Genomic DNA, 26,840 nt, shown 5'->3' with positions numbered 1-26,840 from the left:
TGCATCTTTTCACTATCATTTATTATTGATTAGGAAATATCCTATGGCACTGACCGCAACTCACAAATACATATGTTATCTTATGGAAATGCAGCACTCACTTAGCGCTCCGTTTGTCCGGAACGAATTATCAGCATTAAGCAGGGGTAACCTGTAAATTATCAGGAGACACAGATGCCTATGGTAGATATAAGATAGTAGTAGTAGTAGTAGTAGTAGTGACACATGATGCAAGAAAGCAAGTGTAGGAGCTTATGCAGCATCAGCCAAAAAAAAAAAAAAATCACACCATTCCCTCCAAATGCCTGTCCAGTTCCTCCTTAAATTTATTTAACCTATCAACTTCTACAACGACAGATAGAAGTTTGTTCCAGCAATTAACCACCCGCTGGCTAAAGGCAAATTTCCGCACATCTATTCTACATCTGTCCTTTCTTAATTTGAACTTATGTCCCCGTAGGTTGGTAATCTGAACAAGTGGAAGGATCCCATCAGAATTCAGCGTGCTCAACCCATTCAAGGCCTTATAGACCTCAATCAGATCACCGTGCAGGTGCCTAGTCTCCAGCCACTGCAATTTGCAGAACTTAAGCCTCTCTTGGTAAGAGAATCCCTTCATTCCCCTCACCAATCGTGTTGCTCTTCTCTGTACACGCTCAAGCAACTCTACATCCTTCCTAAAATGAGGCCTCCAGACCTGTACGCAGTACTCAAGGCGTGGCCTGACCATTGCCTTATACAGAGGGACAATCACCTCCTTTTCCCTGCTAGCAAAATTCCTATATATCATTGACAAAACCCCATGACCCGCCCTAGCAGACGGTCTGCACTGCTCAGAAAACTTCATATCTGACTGCACAATTACTCCCAGGTCTTTTTCATTTTCTACCACCTTAAGTGTAGTACCACACAGTTGGTACGTTTCTCTGGGGTTACTTCTACCCATATGCAGTACTTTGCATTTGTCAAGGTTGAACTTCAGTTGCCACTTCTTAGCCCATCTGCCCAAATTATCTAGATCCTGTTGCAGTAGCACACTGCCATTACTGTCATTAACAACCCTGCCAACCTTTGTGTCATCTGCAAACTTCGACATTAAGCCTGATATACCTTCATCAATATCATTGATAAATACACAAAACAACAGAGGACCCAACACCGAACCCTGTGGGACTCCACTAATAACATTAGTCCACGAAGAGCAGCACCCATTGATTACCACCCTCTGTCTTCTCCCACTTAACCATCCTTTTATCCATTGTAGCAACTTACCCTTAATACCATTCTGCTCCAATTTGTACAGTAGTCTTCCATGCGCAACAGTGTCAAAAGCTTTCCTGAAATCCAAGTATATGATATCAAAATTATTTTTTGCATCCAGTTCCTTTGTGACCACATCATAATAACCAATCAAATTTGTCAGACAAGGCTTTCCCTTAACAAACCCATGCTGTGTTTGAATTATTGCTGCAGTCTTGTCTAGATGATCCTGCAATGCATCTTTAAGTCACAAAGTCACAAAGGAGGTTAGGCAAAGAAAGGTAGATTACGAGAAATCTTTGGCAAAGGATACAAAGAAAAACAGTAAAGACTTCTTTACTTATGTAAACTCTAGAAGGAAGGGGATAAATCAGATTGGTCCACTGGATATCAATGGTTCAATTGTTGATGATTCTGCTTATGTAGCTAACAAACTGAATGAGTATTTTGCATCTACATGGGATCCTCGTTATCCGAAGATAATTGGTTCCAGAAAATTCCACTTAAAACAGGGACCAATTTTCGTAATGTTTATTATTTAAATAAAACTAAATGCAGCTAGGCATAATATTTTAAGAGGTTATGATTCTATATCTATATAATATCAGTGTAGATACACCATAGACAACTCTTAAAGAAAAACTATGATAGTAGTGTGTAAAGCATCACTGAAATGACGCTTTACACACTACTATTATATTGTGCTCATTCTTCACGAGTTGCCCATGTATTGCACTACCTCGAATAAGTAATGCTTCACTAATAGATAATACTATTGTTACTTATTCCCGGTGGGCGCCACCACGCAGATGACACTGTTTTAAAGCTAGTTGGCTTTTCATCAGTGGGTGGGCAGGTACCCTGGTGAATTGCAAGTGAAGCATTACTTATTTAATGTAGTGCAATATATGGGCAACTCATTGTGAAGGATGAGTAGATATGGTGTATCTACACCGATACTATATAATAATTTTTATTATGTACTTGTACAGAGTAAAAACTGGATGAAGGAACTGAAAAATTAGAAAATTATTTTATTAGATATTTTTTATTATATTATGTTACCCAATGTAAGGTTAAGTAAAGTTTATTGAAGTTACACTATTTTTCAGTTGTATGAATAAAGAATGAATCCAGAGTTTTGTGTTTTTTTTTTTTTTTTTGTCGTATTTTTTCAGATAAAATTGCATCGTAGCATTTAGTTATGTCTTTAACTTCATGCGTGCTTAACATTCATTTTATGATCAGGAAGGAGATCATTCTCACAAAAAATATTCAAGTGGTTGGTCAATTTTCTCAAGGGAAAAAGCTTTAATTTTCTAATCCTCATAACTGCGGGGACTCAGATAATGAATACTCGGATACCGGGAATCCCCCTGTACATTCACACATGACGAATTCTGTAGGGAAGTGGAGGCCAGAAGCTTATGAAACTGTAACATGGAGTTAAATGATTTTTTAATAACTGAGAGCAAAGTGGAGGAGGAATTGCTAAAGTTAAACATAAGGAAGGCACCTGGGGTGGATGGGATCTATCCAGTTTTATTAAAGGACGCAGCAAAGGAAATAAGCAGGCCCTTACTCGTGATTATGAGAGCCTCCTTGGACTTAGGGGAATCCCTGGACTGGGGATGTGCAAATGTATCCCCAATTCACAAAGGAGGATCGAAAGGTGACATGAGTAATTACAGACCTTTTAGTTTAACATCCGTTCTGGGAAAAATAATGGAGTTACTGGTTAAACAAGTACTGCAGGATCATGTAGACAAGACTGCAGTTATAGTTCAGACACAGCATGGATTTATTAAGGGGAAGTCTTGTCTGAACAATTTCATTTTATACTATGATGTGGTCACAAAGGATGCAAAAAATAATTTTGATATCATATACTTGGATTTCAGGAAACTTTTGATACTGTTGCACATATAAGCCTATTGTACAAGTTGGAGCAGTATGGCATTAAGGGCTGAGTGGAAGGAGAGAGTGGTAATCAGTGGACACTGCTCAGTGGACTAATGTTATTAGTGGAGTTCTCTAGGGGCCATGTTGGGCCCACTGTTGTTTTCTGTATTTATCAATGATATTGATGAAGATATATCAGGCTTAATGTCCAAGTTTGCAGATGATACCAAGGTTGGTAGGGTTATTAATAACAGTAAGGATGTTATGCTACTGCAACAGTATCTAGAAAAGTTGAGCAGATGGGCAGCAGGTGGCAATTGAAGTTTAACATTGACAAATGTAAGTACTGCACATGGGTAGCAGGAACCCCAGAGTAACATACCAACTGTGTGATACTACACTCAGGGTAGTGAAAAATGAAAAAGACCTGAGGGTAATTGTGCAGTCAGATATGAAGTTTTCTGAGCAGTACAGACAGGCTGCAAGAGTAGCTCATGGGGTTTTGTAAATGATATATAGGAATTTTTCTGGCAGGGATAAGGAGGTGATTATTCCCTTGTATAAGGCAATGGTAAGGCTACACCTTGAGTACTGTATACAGGTCTGGAGGCCTCATTTTAGGAAAAATGTTGAGCTACTAGAACAAGTACAGGGCAGGGCAACGAGATTGGTGAATGGAACAAAGGGTTGCTGTTACTAAGACAGGCTTAAGTTCTGCAAATTGCAGCGTCTGGAGACTAGGCACCTGAGAGATAATATGATTGAGATGTATAAGGCATTGAGTTGTTTAAGCAAGCTCAATGCTAATGGGGTTCTTCCTCATGCTCAGATGCTGCACCTGAGAGGGCATAAATTCAAATTGAGGAAAGACAGTTGTAGAACAGATGCGTGGAAATTTGCCTTTAGCAAACTTTCATCTGTCATTGTGGAAGTTGGTAGTTTAAATAAATTCAAGGCTGAACTAGACAAACTTTGGAGTGAATGGATGGGTGAAATGGGAAGGGTTTTTTTTTTTTTTTTTCTGATGCTTGCTTTCTTGCATCATATGCCTTTAGTAATGCTAATGCTATAGACAGAGCCCCTAGTGTAAATGCCTCAAAGTATGGGAGAATCACATAATATCTCTGTTCCTGATGTTCATAGTGACAATTAAAAAACAATCTGTTATGGCCATTATGTGTTGAAAATAACCATTGTTTTTGAACAAGTACAGTTTTCCATAGCTCTTCCAATCTAGAATTATCATCACAAATAGTGAAAACTCTCCTGACATAGGAACAATGACACCTGCCTTCAGGTGAAAGGGGCAGTTACACAGAAAATGCAGTGTTGTCTGTGGTTTTTTATATCAGGATCTCTCTCTAGAAATATTGGTTTCCAGGTAATTAAGATTTCCAAGAAGTTAAATTGATAGCTGGAGTTTTTTTTTTTTTTTTTTGGTAGTTGTTGACGCATCGGCTTCTGTGGCCATAGTGCACCTCCCAAGGTTTTTGCAGTACTTTGATCCAAGCCCGAGGCGGGATTCAAACACGCGACCTTTGGGTTGCCAGGCAGGCACTTTACCCACCTGGCTAGCACGGTGATAACTGGAGTCTATCAAGTTTAAACTTGAGAGTGAATCAAATGGATAACAATTGTAAATAAAATCAAAAAATTTATCAAGGAATTGTTCCTTATGTTGCCTGATTGAAAATACATCATCAGAAAATTGTACCCAGACTTCAGGTGGATTACTGAAGTTACTTAGGATGTGTCCTTCAAGATTGCCCATGAACACATCTGCAATTCTGGAGGAGAGGAGATTACTTACACTGAGGCTACTCTTTTGTTGGCACACCCCACCACTAAAAGAGATATGCAGCTGGCCAGCTTCAATGATCATCCACAGCCTATGTGGGTGGCCAGCTTCAATGATCATCCACAGCCTATGTGGGTGGCCAGTCTCAATGATCATTCACAATCTATGTGGACGAGAAGAAAAACTAACAAAAATTGCTAAGGTAAGTTTCATCTTTTGTTTTCAATTGATATTTTTAATTGATATTATTTAAAAAACTGCAATGAATTCCTAATTTAATTATTGTTAATACTGCTATTATTTATTTGTTTGCCCTTTTAACTACCATAATTTTTGTTATTATTTAACACTTCATCTTTTGTAACTTTTTTTTTTTTTTAGCTACTATTTTTGTTAGGGCAGAAAAACATTTCCCAGGCTTTAAATTTTTATTTTTAATTTTTAAGATTCCCTCTTTAATATGAATTCTTATTTAGTTCTGTTTAAATTTCAGTACTTGACATTTTTCCACCCTCTTGCAGTGGAGGGGACAAGGCAACCTGTTTGTTATACTAAATCTTGCGATGTGTCCTTTCATATATATATAGAAGACTTCCACGAAGGCTGGGACAGCGTATATTTCGTTCTTTTAAACGAGATGTCAGGAGCAGTACATTGGATTTTGTTAGACCCAAATCCCTTAACCATTGATAAATATATTAATCAGAAGCCTGTTCAAATAGATTGCCACATTTCTCTAATCGTCAATGCTTGCAGATTAGGGAAATGTAGCAGTCTATCTGAACAGGCTTCTGAGATGTGATCTCAATAATTCTGTTCACCAATTTTGTCAAATGCTGAAGACTGTTCTCTGGAAGGTAGATTGAGAATTGCAGATCTTCACTGTGGGAAACCAGAGCAATAGAGGATGGTAATGGAATAAGCCAAGAGCTTTTTCATCTGCAGACTTTTTAAATTTCATCTATCTACCATATAAAAGTAGCAGTCATCGTGATGGTTTGCGGGCTGTGCTCTATATTTTAGGTATAGCAAAAGGCATACACTTAAGACTACCATGAAACCATTACTCTAATATTGACCACAACTTATCTTGATCCCCTGATTAGGTATTCCAAAGTAAGCTTTATATGCACTGCAAACTTGGTGCTACTGACAATGTTTGGTTCATATGGCTGTTAACAGGAGAGATGGATTATAATTAAACAGAATGGATTCAAGAATATTTGCTGATGCTATCAAGGCAGTGGTAGTTGAATTGGAAACTGCTACCCTGGGTGGGGGGTTTACACAGACTAACCAGATTAATAGCATCAGAGGTGTAAGTGACTCTTGCACTGCCTCCAATGGGACAAAGCAGCAGCAGCCTGGAACATAAGATGTTAGGCCTTATGTTCACAAGGCTTGCTGAGGGCCTCATGGAACAGAAAATACATGGGTTGTGTAAGGGTTATTAATAAGAGTGAAAACAGGTGCACATAGAGGGTGTCTCAAAAATATTGGTACAAACATTTACGGGAGGTAGGTAACATCTAAAGGAATGTGAATCGCACGGGAACCCATAACCAGAAACGTCAAGGGAAAGTAGTAGCAGAGGCACAAGAAGCAGAAATGACACAAGACGGTAATTAGTGGCAAACATTTCGTTTGCCACTAATATTAATACTGGAGCACAAGATGGATGCATTTCATGATGTTACAACAGATGCTTGAAGGTTCCACCGTGAGACGCAATGCATGCGTGACACTGACGCAGCTTGGATTGGCTGACACGGTCAAACACACCTGGAGTTTCTTTGACAGTAGCAGCAGCGCAGACGAGTCTCACCCCGAGATCCATTTCCGTCTCCACAGGCGATTCATACACGATAGATTTGAGGGCCCCCACAGAAAGAAATCAAGGCTCAATAAATCAGGTGAGCGTGGGGGCCCAGGCAACGGGTCCACCATGGCCAATCCATCAATGCCCAAAATGCCTGTTCGAATGGTCACGAACAGACCTTCCATAATGGGCAGGTGCCCCGTCATGTTGAAACCAAATGTTGCGTCTCACATTTGCTGGAACATTGTCAAGTAACCCTGGTAGAACTTGTTCAAGAAAGATCCGATATTTAGTGGAGTTCATGCGGGATGGTAACAGGTATGGGCCGACTAAGCAGTCACCGACCATACCTGCACACACATTTATTGTGAAGCGATGTTGTTCCGCATTGGGGCACACACCATGTGGGTTGTTGTGAGCCCAGACATGAGCATTGTGCTGATTGAATAAGCCTTCCCGAGTGAAGTAAGCCTCATCCGTGAACAAAACATAGGCTGGAAAATTCAAGTCTTGAACACTTTCTTGGAGAAACCAGTGTGCAAAAGCCACACATGCAGGATGATCGTGGGGGAGCAGTAACTGAACCCTTTGGAGATGAAAGGGGTGTAAGGAATCGTGGTGCCAGACATACTGTACACTGCAACGAGACACTCCTAAGGCAGAGGCAACGGCACGTGTGCTGGTAGTAGGATTATTCTAGACGACATTCAACACACTTTCTTCCATGGCGGGAGTTCGCGTCGAACGTGGTTTGCCCACACTACTCCTGTTACCTCTAAATGACCCATAATCGCACAAATTTTTATGCACACACGCAAACAAACGGTGGTCTGGTACGTGTCTGTCTGGGAAGCATTCTCCATAAATTCGTTGAGTGGCTCGTCCATTGCCCTCTGCTAATCCATACACTAGATGCATGTCTGCCAGCTCACAGTTTGTATATCAATGCATGCTCTTCGTGCGGCGACTACTGCTTGAATGAGTAAACCAGAAATTTTCCCTCTCGCGAACTGATGAACAGCACCGTGTATGGACTTACGGTGACATTTCCGGTTATGGATTCCTATGCAATTCACATTCCTTTAGATGTTACCTACCTCCCCTAAAAGTTTGTACCAATATTTTTGAGACACCCGGTATACTTGCATGTATACTAATGCTAGGAGTACAGTAAATAAATCTGATGAATTTGAAGTACAGGTTATTCATCACACATCAATATTGTAGGGATATCAAAAACATTATGCTACTCAGACACAGGAATGCAGAACCGAATATGGTAAGTACAATGTACAGTAAACCCCCGATATTCACGGTATCTGTATTCGCGGTTTCATGTATTTGCGGTCGCTGATTTAATATAAAATGAAACCTAAAAAAATGTGAATTTTAAATCGCCGTGAACATTTTCCGCTATAAAAAAAACATGGCGGAATCATCTTTCCCGGTCAAAACAGCACTCAGTTGTTGCAAAATCGCAGCGTGGATGTTTCTCGCTAATCTTTGTTCAGTATGTGCTATGCGCTTGTCGTGGAAGGTTTCGTCATTTGCTTTTAATTTATATGCTTATAAATTGAATAAATTTATAAATGGTTATGCTTACTGTTTTGCAGTGTGTTAGTGTAAACACACTTTTTCGGGTGTATTAACAGTAGAAAGTGACTTTACTGTGGACAAATTCTTTTCTAACCCCTACAAAAATATGGCTACGAATAACAAGGGAATTGTGAAAAGATCAAAGAAGGTGATGACATTAACGAGTAAAATTGAGTTATTAGACAAAATTTCTAATGGTGAAAGTGTCTCGTCAGTGGCAAAACATTATAAAATCAATAAGTCAACGGTACGATCAATCAAGAAATCGGAAGAAAAAATCCGCCATAGTGTCCGTGAAAACACACTAATTGTTTCAAAAATTTGCTCTGTAACTCGTGATGTTAAATTTAAAAAAATGGAAAAAGCTTTAAATCTGTGGATAGAAGACCAAACTCAAAATAAAATTCCCTTGAGTTCACTCAACATTTGTGAAAAAGCAAAACACCTTTATCAACACTTTAGCAAAACTGGTGATAGCACTGGTGGGATAAGTTTTTTAGCTATAGCAAAGGCACTGGATTGAAAGATTTGTTTGAAATTTCTAATAAATATTACATTTAATATTAAATTGCTTCTTATTTTCATTTCAATGCCTTATGCTTGCATTTCACTATGTACTGTCTATATACATAGTCATATTATGAAGGTACATATAATACATATATAGACAAAGTTTTAGACTAGTTTTTCTTATATATTTCATACTTTGTAACGGAACCCCTTTATTACTATGGGAGCCATAACTCAGTATTCGCAGCATTTCTCAGGAACGTAACCCCCGTGAATAGCGGGGGTTTACTGTATAAAGAAATGACAGACAGGATAGGGATGGGGAGTTATGCTTTTAGTTAAGAAGCACATAGAATGTAAGGAAGTGCACATGTTGAAGTTTGTAGATGATACAAAGGGTGGCAGTAATCAAGGTAAGCTACTGCAAAAAGATCTCAAAAAATTAGGCAGATGACCTGAGAGATGGAAACTAAAGTTTAACAGTAATTCTAGAATACTTACCAACTGTGTGGTACCACACTCAGAGTAATGAACAACAAAAATTACCTAGGCGTAATTGTGCAATCAGACACAAAGTTTTCTGAGCAGTATAGACAATCTATTAAGGCAGCTCATCAGGTTTTGTCAATGATATACAGGAATTTTATACTATATAATTTACATAATTACCTCCTTATGAGGGATAAGGAGATAATTATTCTGCTATATAAGGCGAATGGTGAAGCCACATATTGGATACTATATACAGATCTTGAAGCCTCATTTTAGGAAAAATGTGGATCTGTTGGAACAGGTGGAGAGAAGAGAAATGAGATCAGTGAGGGAAACAAAGGGGTATCCTCACCAAGAAAGACTGCAGTTCTGCACCTGGAAACTAAGCATCTGTGAGGAGATTTCATGGAGGCGTTCAAGGCTTTGAATGAATTCAGTAAACTTCAGTTGATGGTATCCTTACTGTTGCTCAGACAATATACACAAGACAATATGCACAAGTTAATTTTTTTACTGTATACCCAATTATGTCCATTCACAACGAATTATATTAAATAAATTCAAAGAGACCAAATTAATTACTGACACCATTAAGGATTTTTTTTTTACTGTTAATATGAACACTTACTCATCAAAACTTTTCTGGTGATCTTCCAGCATCAGTTCACTACAATGAAGGCAGAATCCCTGAAAAAATAAAGATTTTTCTCTTTATTTAAATTGCAATATTAAATTCAGGGTGAATATAAAATAACTTTCCATGGTGAATTTAAGTATTCACAGCCTCAATCCAAAATTTTGATATCCCTCCCTTCATTTTCAATTATTACAGTATCTGAGAAATAAAATTACTAACAAGAGTTATTAAAGTTTTCTGAATCATTACAGAAAATGTCTTCTAATTAAATATTTAAATTCTAATAAATTCAAAGGCTGGATTTTATAAACATGGTTTCAAGAAGATCTGTAGCCAAAAGATACAAGGATTTAAATTAGGGTTCAGAGGCCATTCAATATCAGAATTCCAGCCAATGAGATTACTGCCAGATGCACTCTTGAGAACAGCAGTTACCCCTCAATAGAAATTAGGTGGCACTCCATCTTGCTGGAATATGGTTCTATCAAGCAATGCCTTGTTTACCTAATTTAGGCAAAACAATGCCTGACAAGGTCCTGGTATCTTTCCTCAGTTACTGTAATAGTTTTGAATACTTCCATTAATAGCATCCATAAAGAAATATGGACAAATCAAAAATCTGTGACATAAACCTGTTAAAAAACATAACAGTGGTACATGTTCTATGAAATACCGCATTTCCCCATGTATAAGACACACCTTAATTTTGGGGCCCGATATTTGAAAAAAAAATGTATTACATAAAGTTATTGAACTCAAGTTTTATTCATCATAAAATTCATACAACTCATCACTGTCAAAACTCCCATCGATTAGCTTGTCCTCATCTGTGTCTGATGACGAATCACTGTCTTCATATATTGCCTCGTCCTCAGTTCCATCTATGGCATTTGAAATGCCACACTTCTTAAATGACTTGACAACGATCTCAATCTTGATATTATCCGAGGATCTTTTCACCCAAGTACAAACTTCTCCTATAGTTGGTTTCTTCACTCTTCCTGCTGGTGTCAAATTGCCCCCAGAAGACTTCATCCATTGGTTCCATTCGTCTCTCATGGCAGCTTTGAAGGGTTTGTTAATGCTGACATCAAGTGGTTGAAGCTGGGATGTCAAGCCTCCAGATATGACGGCAAGTTTTGTTTTTTTGCTCTGTAGCAATCTTCTTTGTATTTTTTGTTGTGTGCCCTGAACAGATCAAGCACCAATAGGTCAGGTTTGCGTAAGAGCCCACCTGGTCTCCTGCTCCAAACTTTCTCAAACCAGATCTTCATCCCATCCTGATCCATCCAACCCTTGTCGTGAACGTGGACAATCACTCCTCGAGGAATGTCTTCTTTTGGCATTGTTTTGCATTTGAAAATCAGCATAGGAGGCAGCTTGGTTCCATCGGCACAACAAGCTAGAACAACTGTATAATGGCTCTTTTCATGTCCACTTGTCTTCACAGTTACAGTTTTCACCCCCTTCTTATCAACAGTTCTGTTACTTGGGACGTCAAATTGAAGGGGGACTTTGTCCATATTTGCAACCTGTCCCAACTCAAACTAAGCTTGATATACCATCATCAATATCATTTATAAATACAGAAAACAATAATGGACCCAACACTGAGCCCTGAGGGACTCCACTAATAACATTAGTCCACGATGAGCAGTGTCCATTGATTACCACTCTCTGTCTTCTCCCCTTCAACCACCCCTTTATCCATAGCAGCAATTTGCCTCCAATGTCACACTGCTCCAATTTGTGTAGCAGTCTTCCATGTGCAACAGTATCAAAAGCCTTTCTAAGATCCAAGTATATAATATCAAAGCTATTCCCTGCATCCAGTTCTTTTGTGACTGCATCATAGTATCCAATCAAATTGGTCAGGCAAGACTTCCCCTTAACCATGCTGTATCCGAGCTATAACTGAAGTCTTGTCTAAATGATCCTGCAGTGCTTCTTTAACCAGTGCCTCCATTAATTTTCCTGGAACAGAAGTTAAGCTCACAGGTCTATAATTACTTGTGTCAGCCTTTGATCCTCCTTTGTGAATTGGGGTCACATTTGCACATTTCCAGTCTATGGGTACCTCCCCTGAGTCCAAGGAAGCTCTCATAATTATGGCTAAGGGTTTTCTTACTTCCTTTGCTGCCTCCTTTAATATAACTGGATAGATCCCATCCACCCCGGGTGCCTTTCTTGTGTTTATCTTCAACAACCTCTCCTCCACCTTACTCTCAGTTATTTCAAGATTCTGTAGCTTACTGCTAGAGTTGAATACACCTCTGGCATTCCCCTCGCTTAATAACTCCTCATGTGTGAATGTCGATGCAAAATATTCATTTAGTTTGTTAACTACCTGAGCAGGATCATCAACAGTTGACCCATCAATATCAAGTGGACCAATCTGATTCATCCCCTTCCTTCTAGAGTTTACATAAGTAAAGAACTCTTTGCTGTTTTTCTTTGCATCCCTTGCCAAGGATTTCTCGTAATCTGCCTTCGCCTGCCTAACCTCCTTTGTAACTTGGTTGCATATCAACTTGTATCTATCATAGGCTTCTGTGTCATGTGTTAATTTGTAAGTATCCCATGCATTTTTATTTCTCTGCCATATGCCTCATTAGTTCATCTGACATCCATTTTGGCCTAAACCTTGAACAATATTTCTTATTTGGTATGTAAAGCCTAGTAGCTTCCAAGATAAGTTCTTTGAATGCTTCCCATTTTGAATTTGCTGTTGGTAACATCATCAGTTGGTCCCACTGTATAGAATTTAAATACTGTCTCAGTCCATCGTAGTCGCCTTTACGGAAGCAATAACCCTTCCCTTTACCCCTAATGGTAGTTACCTCCTTGAGTAAATCCCACTTCAGCACACTGTGATCACTGCCACCTAGTGGTTCATTTATCTGCAGATTCTTAATGCATGAAGAATCACTGCTGATAATCAAATCAAGAGTATTACTCCCTCTAGTTGCCTCCCAAACATGCTGATGTAGAAAACAATCATCCAATAAATAATCCACAAAAGCCTTGCTAGTGTGTGAGTGACCAACCCACAAATTCCAGTCAATATTTGGGAAATTAAAATCCCCCATTATAAGACTCTCTGATTTACTGGCCCACTCTATTTCCCTGTACAGTTTCTTATTATACTCATCAGAGTCATTAGGCCTATAGCACACTCCTACTCTCAATTTTGATCTCCCAATGCTTATATCACACCAAACTGACTCAACACTGCACTGTCCAGCGATGTCCACTGGCTTCACTTCCTTGGATTTTATGTATTTCTTAACTAATAGCATAACCCCTCCCCCCTTCCTATCCTGTCTATCCTTTCTGTAGACTTACTCCCCAAATTGCAGTTCTGCATCCCTTATATCTGTGTGACACCACGTCTCTGATATCCCAACAATATCTGCCTTTGATGTTTTGAGCAATACCTCAAATTCATCAAATTTATTTACTCCTAGCATTGGTGTACCCACAAGTATACCTGCACCTGTTTCTATTCTTAGCTACCCTAACACAACCCATGTGTTTACTTGTACCGCAATGGCTCCCAGCAGTCTCTGAAATATCATGCATCTTGTTTTTCAAGCTTCTGCTCATTCTAATAGAAGCAGTGCAAGAATCTCTTTCACCTCTGCCAGTGGCTACTGTCAATCTATTGGTCTTTGTCTCCCCCCAAGCTAGCAGTTTTCCGACCCACCTAACACTGCCTCGATAGCATCAGCAAATATTCTTGCACCCTTTCTATTTAAGTGGAGGGGAGGAGGGGTTATGCTATTAGTTAAGAAACACAAAGTCCAAGGAAGTGAAACCAGTCGACATCGATGGACAGGGCAGTGTCGAGTCAGTTTGGTGTGACATAAGCATAGGGAAATCAAAATTGAGAGTAGGAGTGTGCTATAGGCCTAATGACTCTGATGAGTATAATAAGAAACTGTACAGGGAAATAGAGTGGACCAGTAAATCAGAGAGTCTTATAATGGGAGATTTTAATTTCCCAGATATTGACTGGAATTTGGGGGCTGGTCACTCACACACTAGCAGGGCTTTTGTGGATTTATTGGATGATTGTTTTCTACATCAGCATGTTCGGGAGGCAACTAGAGGGAGTAATACTCTTGATTTGATTATCAGCAGTGATTCTTCATGCATTAAGAATCTGCAGATAAATGAACCACTAGGTGGCAGTGATCACAGTGTGCTGAAGTGGGATTTATTCAAAGAGGCAACTACCATTAGGGGTAAAGGGAAGGGCTATTGCTTCCGTAAAGGCGACTATGAGGGACTGAGACAGTATTTAAATTCTATACAGTGGGACCAACTGATGATGTTACCAACAGCAAATTCAAAATGGGAAGCATTCAAAGAACTTATCTTGGAAGCTACTAGGCTTTACATACCAACTAAGAAATATTGTTCAAGGTTTAGGCCAAAATGGATGTCAGATGAACTAATGAGGCATATGGCAGAGAAATAAAAGTGCATGGGATACTTACAAATTAACACATGACACAGAAGCCTATGATAGATACAAGTTGATATGCAACCAAGTCACAAAGCAGATTAGGCAGGCAAAGGCAGACTACGAAAAATCCTTGGCAAAGGATGCAAAGAAAAACAGAAAAGAGTTCTTTACATATTTAAACTCAAGAAGGAAAGGGATGAATCAGATTGGTCCACTGGATATTGATGGTTCAACAGTTGAGGATCCTGCTCAGGTGGCTAACAATCTAAACGAGTATTTTGCATCTACATTCACGCATGAGGAGTTATTCAGGATGGAGAATGATGTAGGTAAAGTAAACATTGGCAGTGAGCTGGATGATTTTGTAATAACTGAGAGGAAAGTGGAGGAGAGATTGTTGAGGATAAACATAAAAAAGGCACCTGGGGTGGATGGGATCTATCCAGTTATATTAAAGGAGGCAGCAAAGGAAGTAAGCAAACCCTAGCCATAATTATGAGAGCTTCTGTGGACTCAGGGGAGGTACCCATAGACTGGAGATGTGCAAATGTAACCCCAATTCACAAAGGAGGATCAAAGGCTGACACAAGTAATTATAGACCTGTTAGTTTGACTTCTGTTCCAGGTAAATTAATGGAGGCACTGGTTAAAGAAGCACTACAGGATCATCTAGACAAGAATTCAGTTATAGCTCAGACGCAGCATGGTTTTGTTAAGGGCAGGTCTTGCCTGACCAATTTGATTGGATACTATGATGTAGTCACAAAAGAACTGGATGCAGGGAATAACTTTGATATTATATATTTGGATCTTAGAAAGGCTTTTGATACTGTTGCACATGGAAGACTGCTGCACAAATTGGAGCAGTGTGCCATCGGAGGCAAATTGCTGCTATGGATAAGGGGATGGTTGAGTGGCAGAAGACAGAGAGTGGTAATCAATGGACACTGCTCAACGTGGACTAATGTTATTAGTGGAGTTCCTCAGGGTTCAGTGTTGGGTCCGTTGTTGTTTTCGGTGTTTATGAATGATATTGATGATGGGATATCAAGTTTAATGTCCACGTTTGCAGATTATACAAAGGTTGGCAGGGTTTTTAAGGACACTACTGACGCTATGCTGCTGCAACAGGATCTGGAAAGGTTGAACAGATGGGCTGAGAGGTGGCAAATGAAGTTTAACATTGACAAATGTAAAGTACTACATATGGGAAACAGTAACCCCAGAGCAACGTATCAACTCTGCGGTACTACACTGACAGTGGTGGAGAATGAAAAGGACCTGGGGGTAATTGTGCAGGCAGATATGAAGTTCTCTGAGCAGTGCAGATGAGCTGCAAGAGTAGCTCATGGCGTCTTGTCAATGATATACAGGAATTTTTCTAGCAGGGATAAGGAGGTGATTATTCCCTTGTATAAGGCAATGGTTAGGCCACATCTTGAGTACTGTATACAGGTCTGGAGGCCTCATTTCAAGAAGGATGTTGAGCTGCTGGAACGGGTACAGAGAAGGGCAACAAGATTAGTGAATGGAACAAAGGGTTGCTCTTACGAAGAAAGGCTTAAGTTTTGCAAATTACAGAGTCTGGAGACTAGGCACTGGCGAGGTGATCTGATAGAGGTGTATAAGGCTTTGAATGGTTTGAGCATGCTCAATGCCAATGGGATTCTTCATCTTGCTCAGAATAATCACCTCAGAGGGCATAAATTCAAATTGAGGAAGGATGGATGTCGGATAGATGTGTGGAAATTTGCCTTTGGCCAGCGGGTGGTTGGTTGGTGGAACCGACTTCCATCACTTGTTGTTGAAGTTGATAGCCTAAACAAATTTAAAGCTCAACTGGACAGGTATTTCGAACGAACGGAGGGGTGAAATGGGAGTGGTGTGTGGTTTTTTTTTTTTTTTTTTTTTGGCTGATGCTGAATAAGCTTGCTTTCTTGCATCATATGCCTCTACTAATGCTAATGCTAAGTGTATCCCATCCCTGTAGAAGCAATCTCTCCTGTTAACAAGTACAGTCCAGGCTGAAAAAAATTCTACCCCTTGAGCCTTGCACAATCTTTCCAGGGCCGAATTGATCGACAAGGCTCTCATCATATACTCCCTCCTATTGTGTCTGGGCAGAATTGCAGACACTTTCAAATTCAACCCTAATTCTCGGCGTTTGTTCACCAGTGACCTGTACTTGTTAAGTAATTCTGCCGGTCTCCTACTCTTAATATAATATTATTATTGCCAACGTGTACAACTATATCACCTTTTGTGCCCTTAAAAGATGATATTCGCTCTACAACGTCATCAACCTTTGCCCCTGGCAGACATACCCTGGTCCTGTTCCACCTATCCTTTTTACAAAGCATGTTCCCCGTTTCCCCTGACAATAGAGTCACCAACAACTACTAATTCCTTCGTGACCAGCGCATTCTGCCTTGGGGGTTGTCTCTGTGCCACGCGATGCCCAAGTGCAAGCTCTGGCATTGATGTGGGCAGCTGAGAGCTTGATGGGCCCCTCAATTTAGTTTCTTCGAGGGCATCCACCCTGTCCTTCAAGCTCTCATATAGGCCCACAAGAATGCTGAGTTGTTGCCTGATATCGATACACTCCTTGCATTGCGCACACACAAAGGCATCCCCCATGGCAGTATCATGTCCCGTACCCGATTGCTCTGCAAACATCAAGCAAACAGTGCATTTTATAAGGCTGTGAGTCAGAGGACAACTGCCCCCCTCAGTTCTGCTCTGTGCCACAGCACTTCCATTAGCTTGGGGAAATACGGTATGTATTTCCGGAAATACGAAACATGGGGAAATACGGTATGTTCTTCAGTTTACAATCTGTCTCCAGTCATCTCTACCCTATAGCACAACTTGTCTTGAGAATGGAATCCCAGAGTGGACCTGAAATGTTGAGAAATACAATTTTATTTAGTTGATGGAAATGTGCCTTCTGTATAGGAAATCCTCTTTTCTACCTCTGGATAACAATCAAATCATTTAATTTATAATACATGTGAAGTCAGTGACCTTTCAATTAGCAATTCATCATAGGGAAGAATTTCAATGTAAGCATGCAGGCTCTCCTTTGCCCAAATGAAACAGCCACGGATACTGAGAGTACCTTGAAGGCAAAAATGAGCCCCATCTGTCCACAATACACTAGCAATCTTGATAAATTTTTTAGCAACTTTCATCCTATTCACATTATCATTCAGGGTTATCTGTTCAATCAGGATTGTATTGACCAAACAGATGGTCTTAACATTTGCCTCCTAACTTTTAAAAACACTCTCTGCGAAATATCCAGTCACTAAGCAGACTACCCAGTACAACAAGTGCTCAATCTTGGTTTTTTTATGTGATTGAAGATTTCATGGAAGGGGAAACATATTTCACCATAATAACGCAAAAACCCACAGAATTCCAGCTATCAGTATTATTGCAAATGCAGTAAGATCGAGTTTACTACACATTTATAATTACATTGCACTAACAGAAAAGCCCAATAAACTGGGAACTGCAAATTGTTTTTATTGTTTTATGGTAGTGACCTCCAGAAATGTGCTCTATCACGTCTCACAAAATTTCTGTTCAAACAGAAAAATGTGAGCTCCTGCAAACATGAGTTGGCCTTCTATATCACCTGTTATCTTGTGAATACAGCGAATGACAACAGTGAGTCTCTGGCCAATACAACTACAGTAAATGGGAAATAGCTCTCACACATATGAAGTTTGATATTTTTTTTAAGCTTTGAAACTTGTATGTATTGCTGTGCAAGTTGCTAACTTTAGCTTGGTGCCCCATTTTGCATTCACCTGGTGTTACTCGCAGACAAAATCGCACATGAGCCAACACAAAAATTGCATTACACTCACATTGTTCCCTAATATATCAGTCGCATTGGAGCAAATTCGCGTGGCACAAATGTGCATTATAGCAGAACTGACTGTACTATGATGCAGTGACCAAGAAACTGAATGCAAAAAATAATTTTGAAATCCAAGTACATCCCTCGATTTCCAAGGGGGTTACGTTCCAGGAGAACACCATGCAGTCCAAATCCGCGCAATGTGAAACGTAGTTTATATGATGTTATGAGGCTTCCGTTTGTTATTTGATTTATAGGAACATTAGCAACTAAGGCCATATTGCTCCGGGGATATATGTTGATCATTCCCTGACCTTTCCGCATCCTCCGTATTTGGTGGTCACAGGCTCGAACCCTGGTCTAATCAAAAAGCATGTGCTACGCACTGCTTCTCCTGCCCACCTGGCTACGGAGGCTCCAAGAGAAGCTTCCGTACCTGTACACAAAAAAAAATGTGTAAAGAATTAAAAAGAAAAAAAAAAAAAAAATACAAACATGTCCATAAAATTAATCTTGCTAATACTTACCTCTAGATTTTTAATCTAAATTCATTGCTTCTTCATCACTGTTTTCCTGTGATAAACTTGCAACAGTATCTGGCACTTTTTGAAAAAAATTAGTTAAAATTGTTCGCTTAGAAGCTGGCTGTTTTTTTCTATAAATTTCTTCATAAGGAACTAAAGCTAATGATAAAGTTCTGCAAAAATTTAAACTCCTCTCTAAATTAGGATCCATATCCAGAGATTCTTGGCTAAGCTGATTTGCAAGTCTTAAAAACCCAGCTAGTCTCTTCGTGGTCAAATTTTTGTCTGCATCTTCTTCGTTTTTATAATTTTTGTCATCTTCTTCTTCACCTTGCAAAATAAAATCGTCCACTGATAATTATTCTCTATGAGATTCAAGGGCTTCTGTGATATCTGCTGGTTCCAGTTCTTCAAATCCCTCTCTGCTAACTTCACCCCATGCGAACTCAATATTTTTTACAGCATCAAGAATGTTATAATTCCGCCAATATTCTCGAATTGAAAGACTGCCTATTCCATCAGTAGTTTCTACCAAAAAAGGTCTTCTTAGATAATAAAGTTTAAAGGAAACTATAACACCTTGGTCCATCAGCTGAATTAACAAACTTGTATTCGCTAGAAGAAAGGTAACTTTCACATTTGGGTGCAGATCAAACAAATGTGCAGGATGACTGGGTGCATTATCAAGAATGAGCAAGATTTTGAATGCTATGTTCTTCTTCAGGCAATGTCTTTTTTGTTTCAACGCAAAAGCAATTTAAAAACTAATCGTCGAAGATTTTAGCTGTCATCCAGGCTTTTTTGCTCAATTTCCAATGAACTGGTAAGGAGCTTTTTGTTAATCCATATTTTTAAAATCGAGAGATGACTGTATATGTATATGTCAGAAAATCACAAGGATTTTCTGACATATAAATTAGAAGTGGTTTACTTAAAGTCACCCTCTGCATTGTTACATAACAAAAGTGTAAACCTATCTTTTGCAGCTTTGAAACCTGGGGCAGTTTTCTCTTCTTTTAAAATGAATGTTCGGTTTGGCATATGCTTCCAAAATAAGTCAGTCTCATCAGTATTAAATACTTGACTTGCTAGATAATCCTCAGTCGCAATAATATCCTTTAAAGTATTCGGATACAAAGAAGCAGCTTCTGTATCTGCACTGGTTGATTCGCCTGTTAATTTTAGATTGTGAAGACTTTCACTTTTTTTTTAAATTTTCAAACCAACCCTTAAAGATGTCTGAAAAATGTCTGCACTGGACTGGCTTCTTCTTGTAAGCGATTAAAAATTTGCAGAGCTCTGGCAAGTATAATATCTGAACTAAGAGGCATTCTTTTTTGATTAAGATCTTCTATCCAGAAAGAAAGTAATTTTTCAGTTTTCTCTATTAACAGATTTCTCACTTTTGTAGTTCTTTTTGTAGCCAATGATGTGGAACAGATAACTAAACTTTTAATTTTCTCAGCATTTTCCCTAATTCATCAAATGCTAGATTCATTTATGCTGTATTTTTTGGCCAATGTCACAACCTTTTCGCCATTTTTGAACTCCTTAAAGATTTTTAATTTTTCCTCTAAATTTAAAATAATTTTTTTTTTTTTTGTTGTAGCTTTCTTCATTTCAGGCACTAATTAAACACATTATATAGACAAGGAATATTAAATCAGCAAAAGCAATGCTTACCGATTAAAACACTGCACGAACCAGAAAAAGATTGTCTGAACAGCTAATGTAGGATAACTGATGAAGGGGGTTCCAGAATCAGGAAGTTATTTCAAAAATAACCAGACAAACAACCACCATTTATTGCTATGTTTGGTTATACGAATCAGTTTTGAAAGTCTTTATGATATTTTTCTAAAGCACATTTCGGAAGTCACGACCATAAAACAATAAAAACAATTTGCACTTTCCAGTTTATTGGGCTTTTCTGTTAGTGCAATCTATTTTAACAGGTAATAAACTCAATCTTATTGCACTTCCGCTAATAATGGAATTCTGTGGGATAATATGTTATTATGATGAAATGTGTTTATCCTTCAATGAACTCTTTAATCATGTAAAAAACATAAATAAATTTTCAAAATCTGCTCTTCATTCCTATTTTTGAAGCTTCGTAAACAAAAATTGCAAAGGTAGTAAACCTCGCCAAGCAATCTAAAATTTTGTTAGTAAATACCTGACCGGCAATAAAAATCCATGCAAATCGAGAGATGACTGTATATGTTGGCATCATATACTTGGATTTCAGGAAGGTTTTTGATACTGTTGCACATAAAAGACTGCTGTACAACCTGGAACAATGTAGCATTAAGGGCAATTTACTGCAATGGATAAAGTGCTAGTTCAGTGGAAGAAGACAAAGAGTGGTTATAAATGGGCACTGCTCTTCATGGACTAAAGTTATTAGTGGAGTTTTTCAGGTTTCAGTGCTTGCCCCATTGCTGTTTTTAATATTTTTCAATGATAGTAATGAATAGTAATGACAGTAATCAGGCATAATATCTAAGTTTGCAGATGATACAAAGGTTGGCAGGGGGGGTTAACGACAGTTATCAGGGTGAGCTACAGCAACAAAAGATCCAAGAAAATTGGGTCAATTGGCTGAGAAATGGAAGTCTGAAGTTTAACATTGACAAATGCAAGGTACTGCATATGGGTAGCAGTAATCTCAGAATAACATATCAACTGTGAGGTACTACACTCTGGGTAGTGGAGAATGAAAAAGACCTGAGGGTAATTGTGTAGATAGACATGAAATTCTATGAGCACTGCCAACATGCTGCCAGGGCAGCTCAGAGAGTTTTCTCAATGATATACAGAAACTTTGCTAGCAGAGATAAGGAGGTGATTATATCTTTGTATAAAGAAATGGTTAGGCTGCATCTTGAGTACTGTAAACAGGTCTGGAGGCCTCACTTTAGAAGAATGTAGAGCTGCTGGAACGAGAGCAGGGCAGGGAAACTAGACGAAAGTTGTTTGTTTGTTATTTGGGTTTTAGGAGCATTAGCAACTAAGACCATATTGCTCCGGGATATGTGGTGGTCATTCCCTGACCTTTCCGCATCCTCCGTATTTGGTGGTGACGGGCTCGAACCCCGGTCTAATCAAGAAGCGTGTGCTCCTTCTGCACTGCTGCTCCTTCCCACCTGGCTACGGAGGCACCCTAGACGAAAGTAGTAGTAGTAGTAGGGGCATATGATGCAAGAAAGCAAGCTTATGTAGTATCAGTAAAAAAATCCCCATTTCACACATCCATTCTCTCTAAAAGTTTGTCCAGTTCCTCCTTGAATTTATTTAAGTTTCAACTTCCACAATGAAAGATGGAAGTTTTGTTCCAGCAATCAACTACCCGCTGGCTAAAGGCAAATTTCTGCACATCTGTTCTACAACTGTCTTTCCTCAATTTGAATTTATGGCCCCTCAGGTTCGTAATCTGAGCAAGAGGAAGGATCCCATTAGAACTGAGCCTACTCAACTCATTCAAGGCCTTATACACCTCAATCAGACTACCTTGCAGGTGCCTAGTCTCCAGATGCTGCAATTTACAGAACTTAATTAAACCATTAAGAACTTAAGGATTGGAGATGTGCAGATGTATTCCCAATTCGCAAAGGAGGATCAAAGGTTGACACAGGTAATTACAGACCTGTTAGTTTAACTTGTGTTCAGAGGAAAATAATAGAGTCATTGATTAAAGAACTATTGCAGCATCATCTAGACAAGACTGCAGTAATAATTCAGACACAGCATGGGGTTGTTAAGGAAAAGTCTTGTTTGACAATTTGATTGGATACTATGATGTGGTTACAAAGGAACTGGATGGAAAAAATAATTTTGATATCATATACTTGGATTTCAGTAAAGCTTTTGATACTGTTGTGCATGGAAGACTACTATACAAATTTAATCAGTATGGTATTAAAGACAAGTTGCTACAATAGATAAAAGGGTAGTTGAATGAGAGACGACAAAGAGTGGTAATCAATGGACGCTGCTCTTCATGGACTAATGTTAATAGTGGATCCCTCAGGGTTCAGTGTTGGGCCCACTGTTGTTATATATATTTATCAGTGACATTGCTGAAGGTATATCAGGCTTAATGTCTAAGTATGCAGATGATACAAAGGTTGGCAGGGTTGTAATGGCAGTGTACTACTGAAGAAATCTAGAAAAGTTGGGCAGATGGGCTGAGAAGTGGCAACTAAAGTTTAACATTGACAAATGCAAAGTACTGCATATGGGTAGTACTAACCCCTGAGAAACGTACCAACCGTGTGGTACTACACTTAGGGTAGTGGGGAATGAAGAAGACCTGGAGGTAATTGTGCAGTCAGATATGAAGGTTTCTGAGTAGGGCAGGCAGGCTGCCAGAGCAGCTCATGAGTCTTGTAAATGATATACAAGAATTTTGCTAGTAGGGAAAAGGAGGTGATTATCCCTTTGTAAAGGCAGTGATCTGGCCACACCTATACTGTATAGCATCAGTACTGCCTACAGGTCTGGAGGCCTCATTTTAGGAAGGATGTAGAGTTGCTTGAGTAAGTACAGAGCACATCTCCAGTCCGTGGGGACTTCTCCTGAGTCCAAGGATGTTCTCATAATTATGGCTAAGTATTGGCTTACTTCCATTCCCACCTTCCTTAATATAACTAAATAGATCTCATCCACCCCAGGTGCCTTTCTTATGTTTAACTTCAACAATTTCTCCTTCAATTTGCTCTCAGTTATTACAAAATCATTAAGCTCCCAATTAGAGTTTAATAAGCTTCTGTCCTCCACTTCCCTACAGAATTACTCATGTGTGAATGTAGATGCAAAATATTCAATCAGATTATCAGCAGTTAAACTATCGACATCAAATGGACCAATCTGATTCATCCTTTTCCTTCTAGAGTTTATATAAGTAAAGAAGTCCTTACTGTTTTTCTTAGCATCCTTTGCCAAAGATTTCTAGTAATCTGCCTTTGCTTGCCTAACCTCCTTTGTGACTTGATTACAGACTCACTTATATCTACCAGAGGCCTCTGTGTTGCCTGATAATATATATGCATCCCATGCATTTTTCTTCTCTTCCACGAGTCTCATTAGTTTATTTCACATCCGTTTAGGCCTAAACTTCGAACAGTATTTCTTAATTGGGATGAAAAGTCTAGTAGCTTTAGTTCTGCAAATTGCAAAGTCTTGAGACTAGGCACCTGCTGGGAGATCTGATTGAGGTGTTTTAAGCCTTGAATGGATTGAGGAAGCTGAATGTTAAATATTGTTCCACTTTCTGAGACTATACACGTGAGGGAGCATAAATTCAAGTTGAGGAAGGATGGTAGCAAGATTTAAGTGTTTGCTCAGTTGAAAACAACAAGTATAGCACAGGCAATACCTGTCCCAGACTGAATGACACGTCTAGACAGGAAAGTAGCGTGATGTCCAATATCTGCAGTCACACTCTGCAGCCATTGGGCTGCAGTGTGACTGCAGCACATGATGAAAGTGACATATATACAGGGTGTCTCAAAAATATTGGTACAAACGTTTAGGGGAGGTAGGTAACATCTAAAGCAGGGGTGGGCAACAGCCGGCCCGCGGGCCACATCTGGCCTGCGACGATGTTGAATCCGGCCCCCTCGGTAAATGCATAAATATAGAAAATCCATACCTGACTACACTCGCCGTAAACGTTCGGCTTAATTCATTTCAATTGGGAATCGCAACCAAGTGATTCTACGCAGCGTCAAACAGTTATTTCCTAATTATTATTGTAGCATCGATCGAACGAAGTTCCTTTGGGTTTGACTTCTTATTGAAAAAAATAATATTGGTGCGAGATATTTTATGCCTTTTCTAATTATTACAATTTTTAATTTAATATAATTTATAGCCCATAAAATGAGCCAATTAAAAAAAAAAGAAAAAATGATGCTGAATGCCGCATTTTCAATGATAATTGGACATTCAGATATTTTTTTTAAAAATACATTAATAATTTGGTAATTCAAGTAATATAACATTTTTTAGGTTCTGATTTTTTTTATTAAATCGTTCAATCTATTCCGGCCCGCATCATGATACGAAAATTTCATTCGGCCCGCTGACGAAAAAAGTTGCCCACCCCTGATCTAAAGGCATGTAAATCGCATAGGACCCCATAACCGGAAACATCACCGTAAGTCGGTACACGGCGCTGTTCATCAGTTTGCGAGAGGGAAAATTTCTGGTTTACTCATTCAAGCAGTAGTTGCCACATGAAGAGCATGCATCGATATACGAACTGTGAGCTGGCAGACATACACCTAGTGTATGGATTAGCAGAGGGCCCACACAGTGTGTGTCCCCATGCGGCACAACATCGCTTCACAATAAATGTGTTGGGCAGGTATGGTCGGTGACTGCTTAGTCGGCCCATACCTATTACCATCCCGCATGAACTCCGCTATATATTGGATCTTTCTTGAACAAGTTCTACCAGGGTTACTTGACAATGTTCCAGAAAATGTGAGATGCAACATTTGGTTTCAACATGACAGGGCACCTGCCCATTATGGAAAGTGTGTTCGTGACCATTTGAACAGGCGTTTTGGGCATCGATGGATTGGCCGTGGTGGACCCGTTACCTGCCCCCATGCTCAACTGATTTATTGAGCCTTGGTTTCTTTCTGTGGGGGGGGGGAAGTCCTCAAATCTATCGTGTATGAATTACCTGTGGAAACGGAAATAGATCTCATGGTGACTTGTCTGCACTGCTGCTACTGTCAAAGAAACTCCCGGCGTGTTCGACCGTGTCTGCCAATCCATGCTGCGTCAGTGTCACGCATGCATCGCATCTCATGGTGGAACCTTCGAGCATCTGTTGTAACATCATAAAATGCATCCATCTCGTACTCCATTGTTCATATTATGTCAAATAAATGTTTGCCACTAATTACTGTCTTGTGTCATTTCTGCTTCTTGTGCCTCTGCTACTACTTTCCCGTGACGTTTCCGGTTATGGGTTCCTATGTGATTCACATTCCTTTAGATGTTACCTACCTCTCCTAAACATTTGTACCAATATTTTTGAGACACTTTGTATAGTATCATCAAAACTAGCATTAATAATCCATTTTAATTGTCATATTTGTATTTAGCACATTAATATTGGTTAAAATTGACTAATTTTATTACCAAAACATTTTAGCTGTTGACCAGCATTATTCAAATGTAAATTATAAACAAAAATTACCTGATGTACATGTCCAGCTGCCAGGCTGTTCAATTTCTTTTTATCAACTCTCTGTAATGGAATTCTACTTTCTGCTGCAAGTTTCAGAATTTGCTGTCTTAATTCATCGTCATTTTCTTCATTAGAGAGCGATTTTTTTATGTATAAAGTATACAGTTTTCTTCGTTTCTGCTGTATTGCCAATAAAACTGGATGGATACCAAATAATATTTCTCCTTCAGATCCATTGTATTTACTTTGCTTTTTATCTCTGTAAGATATAAAATAATGGCTTGATTGAGCATTTTGCACTGATTAATTTTTACTAAACTGTTGAGAACATCTGTTATTAATATCAACAATAAATCAGAATAAACCCAAAGTCCTCAAATCAAATGAAGGAAAAGAAGTTATTATCATTTGCCATTTTGGACAGAACTGGATCAACATTGCAAATGGCTCTAAACATACCTTGCCTCTGAACTAGCAAATTTACTTTTTTATTGGAAATTTTAATATAGTTATTTAATAAAGTCATCAAAATATATCTTTCTATTACTTTGATCTTTTTTAGATGGATTTGCAAGTTTGTAAAGCATCTATTATCTTCACCAAGGTCATCTATCTCCATGTAACAATCTATTCTTGGTGAACAGATTTTCATGAAACTTTATATTTAGTTCTTTTAGAAAGCTTTACATAAAGAAAACAAATTTCATTAAAATTGAAAAAAAACAGAAATCTGAGATTTTTTCCCCTCTCCCT

The 26,840-nt window shown here is 38.9% G+C and overlaps 1 protein-coding gene across 1 annotated transcript in view; it reads right to left on the bottom strand.

Moving 5' to 3' along the window:
- LOC150091517 (uncharacterized) overlaps positions 1 to 26,840 on the bottom strand; it is a 205,968-nt gene that overhangs the window by 162,613 nt on the left and 16,515 nt on the right. Inside the window, exons 2-3 of the mRNA XM_090368744.1 lie at positions 26,097 to 26,346; positions 10,006 to 10,064 (exon numbers count right to left, since the gene is read on the bottom strand). Of these exons, the coding sequence (XP_090224870.1) occupies positions 10,006 to 10,064; positions 26,097 to 26,346 (309 nt within the window). The remainder of the gene's footprint in view (positions 1 to 10,005; positions 10,065 to 26,096; positions 26,347 to 26,840) is intronic.

This window comes from Mastigoproctus giganteus, chromosome 1 (assembly GCF_048544385.1).
Source record: "Mastigoproctus giganteus isolate SK-2022 chromosome 1, ASM4854438v1, whole genome shotgun sequence".
Lineage (NCBI taxonomy): Eukaryota > Metazoa > Arthropoda > Arachnida > Uropygi > Thelyphonidae > Mastigoproctus > Mastigoproctus giganteus.
The sequence above is the reverse complement of the archived record's forward strand: the minus strand, read 5'-3'. Positions and strand labels throughout refer to the sequence as shown.